The sequence below is a fragment of the Rhinopithecus bieti genome, unplaced genomic scaffold (assembly GCF_001698545.2).
Source record: "Rhinopithecus bieti isolate Rb0 unplaced genomic scaffold, ASM169854v2 scaffold_9899, whole genome shotgun sequence".
Taxonomy (NCBI): domain Eukaryota; kingdom Metazoa; phylum Chordata; class Mammalia; order Primates; family Cercopithecidae; genus Rhinopithecus; species Rhinopithecus bieti.
The window spans coordinates 4,964,479-4,969,940 of record NW_016806979.1 but is presented as its reverse complement, the minus strand read 5'-3'; the positions used below and the strand labels follow the sequence as shown (position 1 = coordinate 4,969,940).

The window sequence follows — 5,462 nt, the reverse complement described above, 5'->3', positions numbered from 1 at the left end:
AAAAAAAAAAAAAAAAAAAAAAAAATTAGTTTCTTTTTTTGAGACAGAGTCTCGCTCGTCTGCCAGGCTGTACTGCAGTGGCGCGATCTCGGCTCACTGCAACCTCCACCTCCCAGGTTCAAGCAATTCTCCTGCCTCAGCCTCCCAGGTAGCTGGGACTACAGGCCCTTGCCCCAACGCCCGACTAATTTTTATATTTTTAGTAGACACGGGGTTTCACCACGTTGGCCAGGCTGGTCTCAAACTCCTGACCTCAGGTGATCCACCCACCTAGGCCTCCTAAAACGCTGGGATTATAGGCATGAGCCACTGCACCCAGCCAACGGCAATTTTTAAAAAAATTAAGCAGGTGTGGTGGTGCATACCTGTGGTCCCAGCTACTTGGGAGGCTGAGGTGGGAGGATCATTTGAGCCCAGGAGTTGGAGCCTGCAGTGAGCTGTGATCACACCATTGCACTCTAGCTTGAGCAACAGAGACCCTGTCTCTAAAATAATAATGGGTCTTATTCCAGGGGACCTATGAAATGAAAGCCTTTTAGTAGGTGGCAAGGGTGGTGGTTATTACTAATCAGTAAGAATGACTAGAGTATTAGGCTCAAGGCCTGGGGGATTCTAGAATCTTCTGCATGACAGTTCTTGTCCTGAAGTAACTTGCCTTTCAATAAAAAAGATGAGACTGAATGATAGAGTTGCCAGGTAAATTTTACACAGGACATACGTATAGTGAAAAATTATTCATTGTTTATCTGAAATTAAAATTTAACTGTATTTTTATTTGCTAAGTCTGGCAATCTGAAATATACTGCATAAGAATAAAACCAGGCCGGGCATGGTGGCTCATGCCTATAATCCCAGCACTTTGGGAGGCTAGGGCAGAAGACCGCTTGAGCCCAGGAGTTTGAGACCAGCCTGGCCAACATAGAGAAACCCAATCTCTACAAAAAATGCGAAAGTTAGCTGGATGTGGTGGTGCACACCTGTAGTCCTAGCTACTCAGGAGGCTGAGATGGGAGAACTGCTTGAGCCAGGGAGGCAGAGGTTGCAGTGAGCCTAGATCACATCATTGCACTCCAGCCTGGGCGACAGAGCAAGACCCTGCCTCAAAATAAAGTTAAAATAAGATAAAAACCAAATGTGAAATTGTGTGGTGCACATGGCAGGTAGGGTAGCAGCTCAGACACAAGATGGAGGGCAAACTCCAGAAGGCGGCCTGGAGGAGGCGGCAGCCACAGGTAAGCTCATTAGGCATTTTGTAATGAGGAGAACTTACTGAGGAGGAAGAGTTTAAGACGGCTCAGCCATGGCTGTGCTACCTTCTCCCACCCTGCCAGAGCCAGTGTCAGAGCTGCGGGCCAACTTCACTCTGCGGGACAGAGGGTCAGGCCCCAGGGTGGAGATTTCCTGCCAGGCGTCCTCGGGCAGCCCACCCATCACCTATAGCCTGGTCGGGAAGGACGGGCAGGTCCACCTGCAGCAGCGACCACGCCACGGGCAGCCTGCCAACTTCTCCTTCCTGCCGAGCCAGACATCAGACTGGTTCCAGTGCCAGGCTGCAAACAGCGTCAATGTCCAGCACAGCGCCCTCACACTGGTGCCCCCAGGTGAGAGGGCCCTTGGATTTCCAGAGGGGCAGCTGGTGCTTCTGTGCTGGGAGGGTGCTAGTGTCCAAGACACAGGTCGGTGGGAAGTGGGACAGCTCTACCCGGCCACTGCCGAGAGCAGAGAGGGCACAGGAGGCAACCATGCCCACCCTGGCCCCTGCCTAAAGGAAGCCCAACCCAGCTGCCTCCACCCCGCTCCCAGGAGAGTTGCCCAAGGCACCCACCATCGTGCTGGCTGGCAGCCTTGCCTCCATTGCGGCCGTCACCTCCGGGATGTTGGGCTGGACCACGTGGGCCAGGTAGGAAATGGGTGCTGGATGCAGGGAGGAGGGAGAGCTGCTGATGGCCTGAGAGCCGGGCTCTGGGTGGGGAGCTCAGGTAGTGGGGCTTGCAGGGCAGGGCTCTGGCCAGGGCAAAGAAGGGCCATCACCGCTTACGCACGACTCAAAGGTGTTTATGAGGACCTACTGTGTGTCACATGCCTACTGAGGCTTACACGTTCAAGGCGTTATCGAACCCTGGCCAATGCTCCCAGTTGCCCTGTAAAGGAGTCTGCTGGCCTCTGGGAGGGCACTCTCTAAGTTCTTTATGGAGTCTGAGCAGGGATGCAGGGATGCTGATGCCAGGAGACCAAGGTGGACCAGGAGCTCCTGCCTTCTGTAAGAACCACATTGGGCAATCTTTCCCTGGTGGTGGCAAGAGCCTGGGGCCCAGCCTCCCAGGGTCCCCTCTGCAAAGCCATGGCTTTACTGACATGTAAGGTGACCAGGGCCTTTGTAGTGTCTGAGCGCAGGCACCACAGGCCTGTGTGCTCTGCCTGTCTGGCCTTGGTGGTGGTCAGCCCCGCCTCTGTGAACTCACCTCTCTTTGGGAGACACTGCTGTGTCCTGGTTCTCATCCTCTGCTGTGGCCCAGGCACTTACGTGGCTCTGCCAGGAGTCTGTCCTTGGCACTCTCCCATCTCACTTCTGCCAAGTCTGTTCTTTCCAGAGGCCAGACTCGTGGGTGAGCCATGTCACTTTGCTGAGCCTCAGTTTTGCCTTCTGTAAAATGGGGTACAGCCTTCATTTAGTGGGGTGAGTAAACCTCATGTCTCTCCTGCTGGGACATTGATGTGCTTGGCACCATAAAACTCCCAGAGGCAGGCCCGACACTGTGGCTCACGCCTGTAATCCCAGCATTTTGGGAGGCTGAGGCGGGTGGGTCACCTGAGGTCAGGAGTTGGAGACCAGCCTGGCCAGCATGGAGAAACCCCGTCTCTACTAAAAATACAAAATTAGCCAGGCGTGGTGGTGTACGCCTGTAATCCCAGCTACTCGGGAGGCTGAGGCAGGTGAATCACTTGAACCCGGGAGGTGGAGGTTGCAGCGAGCCGAGATTGCGCCCTTGCACTCCAGCCTGGGCAAAAAGAGCGAAACTCTGTCTCAAAACAAACAAACAAACAAACACTCCCAGACGCCTAGGGAGGGGATGGCTGGGAGATGAGCCTGCCTGACTTGAGTCTCCACTGCTTTGTCATCAAGGTCATGACCAGAAGATGGAGGACTGGCAGGGTCCCCTGGAGAGCCCCATCCTTGCCTTGCTGGCCTATAGGAGCACCCACCGTCTGAGTGAAGAGGAGCTTGGGGTGTTCAGGATAGGGAATGGGGAGGTCAGAAGATGCAAAGCAGCAGCCATGTAGAATGAACCGTCCAGAGAGCCAAGCACGACAGAGGGTTGCAGACCATTGGCGTGCACTGTTCGTATTTGGAGTTCATGCAAAATGAGTGTGTTTTAGCTACTCTTGTCACAAAAACAAAACAAAACAAAAAAAATGGGTAACTATGAGAGATAGTGGATATGTTAACTTGCTTCACTATAGGAACCTTTGTGCTATCTGTATGAATCCCATAATAGCAGGCTGTCTACCTTAAATATACACAAAAACATTTATTTAAAAAAAGAGAAAAAAGCGCCGGGCGCGGTGGCTCAAGCCTGTAATCCCAGCACTTTGGGAGGCCGAGACGGGCGGATCACGAGGTCAGGAGATCGAGACCATCCTGGCTAACACGGTGAAACCCCATCTCTACTAAAACTACAAAAAACTAGCCGGGCGAGGTGGCGGTGCCTGTAGTCCCAGCTACCCGGGAGGCTGAGGCAGGAGAATGGCGTGAACCCGGGAGGCAGAGCTTGCAGTGAGCTGAGATCCTGCCACAGCACTCCAGCTTGGGTGACAGAGCGAGACTCCGTCTCAAAAAAAAAAAAAAAAAAAAAAAGAAAAAAGCCTGCCACCTGGGATTCTTGGAACCCTGGTGACCTTCAGCAAACACAGACAGTGTTGGTGTGAGGGCTTGAGGAGGGTCACAGAAAGGAGGGGGTCTGTGTGGCCTTGTCCTCACCTCTCAGGTGCTGTCACATCTCTCTGGGTGTGGGGAGAGGGAGGGGGGCACACTGGGAAAAGGCCCAGCCCCTCCCCCGCACCTTCTCCCCTCTTCCCTGGAGGGGCACCCCACCTCCTGGTGGCACAGTCCTCTTGTTCAACTCTCACGTGGACCAGCTCACCTGGGTGGACTCTGAGCCCCACCTGGCACACATGCTCTTGTTAATCTGCACCTGCAATTAGCAAAGGGGGGGTCTGGAATTCTTCCGGGCTCAGTCAGCCTGTGACCCCACACCTCTGTCTGTACAACCTCCGCTCCCCCCTCCAACACACACAGAGCCTGCCTTCCCTGCACCGGACACTCTGTATCGGTTTTTCTTGGGATGCAGGTGAGAAGGGGCTGGAACTGGATTAAATTTTGCCCCCTGCCTGTCGCCCTGAAAACTTCGTTTCTGTTTGCATGTCTTTTTTTGTTTGTTTGTTTGTTTTTTGATATGGAGTCTTACATTGTCGCCCAGGCTGGGGTGCAGAGGCACGATCTTGGTTCACTGCAAACTCTTCCTCCTGGGCTCAGGAGATTCTCCCACCTCAGCCTCTGGAGTAGCTGGGATTACTAGTAGCTGCCACCACGCCTGGCTAACTTTTGTTTTTGGTTTTTTGGGTTTGTTGCTGCCCAGGCTGGAGTGTAGTGGCTTGGTCTCAGCTCACTGCCACCTCCACCTCCCAGTTTCAAAAACTTCTCCTGCCTCAGCCTCCCAAGTAGCTGGGATTACAGGCACTCACCACCACGCCCAGCTAATGTTTTGTTGTTGTATTTTTAGTAGAGAAGGGTTTCGCCATGTTGGCCAGGCTGGTCTCAAACTCCTGACCTCAGGTGATCCACCTGCCTCGGCCTCCCAAAGTGCTGGGATTACAGGCGTGAGCCACCGTGCCCGGTCTTGCACACCATCTTAAGTGTGAAGCCACACTGCCCTTCACAGCCTTGGGGCTCTGACCAGACCAGGAGGAATGGGGGTCTTTGACCCTACCCCAGGTTTAGTCCCAGAGAGGAGGAAAGAGTGGCAGGCCAGGCAGGGAGGCGGCTCCAGGGTGTGACCTGGGTTTTTCAGTGGGATCGGGGAGGGGGTGCTTATGAGCCTGGGTGGGTTCTTGGTAGGTGGTGGGCTTCCTAGAGGAGGCGGCGGGAGGGCAGGGGCAAAGAGGGTGAGTGGTCCTCCGTTCGTCCGTTTTCCTGGGGGACTCTCTTACCCTTTCTGGTCCGTGCTGCGGCCGGCGTGGCCGGGGAACTAGCCCCTCGACCCCGAGGTAGGGTGGACACCGGTGCTCCGCGGCCAGAGCCCCTCCCAGCCGCTAGAAGCGCAGTCCCGCGGCCCGCCGCTGCTCGCGAGGGCCGCACTTTGCCCTCGGTCCCTAGCGGTGCCTGGCCACGCCCCCGGCGGGTGGAGCGGGGCGGGGCGCCGGGCAGGTTCCTCAGCGTTCCGCGGCGGCGGCGCGGCGGGGAC

At 55.2% G+C, this 5,462-nt stretch overlaps 1 protein-coding gene and 1 long non-coding RNA gene across 5 annotated transcripts in view; one reads left to right on the top strand and one right to left on the bottom strand.

Moving 5' to 3' along the window:
- Positions 1-3,396, top strand: part of CUNH17orf99 (chromosome unknown C17orf99 homolog) — a 17,141-nt gene extending 13,745 nt beyond the window's left edge. The window contains exons 4-5 of the mRNA XM_017879392.1: positions 1,332-1,601; positions 3,125-3,396. Of these exons, the coding sequence (XP_017734881.1) occupies positions 1,332-1,601; positions 3,125-3,282 (428 nt within the window). The 3' untranslated portion in view covers positions 3,283-3,396. The remainder of the gene's footprint in view (positions 1-1,331; positions 1,602-3,124) is intronic.
- LOC108534190 (uncharacterized) overlaps positions 1-5,456 on the bottom strand; it is a 12,410-nt gene extending 6,954 nt beyond the window's left edge. For 3 of the 4 annotated variants that reach the window (XR_001886905.1, XR_001886907.1, XR_001886906.1), the window contains exons 1-2: positions 5,209-5,456; positions 2,463-2,644 (exon numbers count right to left, since the gene is read on the bottom strand). This is a non-coding gene — a long non-coding RNA (uncharacterized LOC108534190). Of the gene's footprint in view, positions 1-1,825; positions 1,915-2,462; positions 2,645-5,208 lie in introns of all 4 variants that reach the window. The other variant, XR_001886908.1, reaches the window with a different exon arrangement.
- Positions 5,457-5,462: the final 6 nt, after the last annotated feature.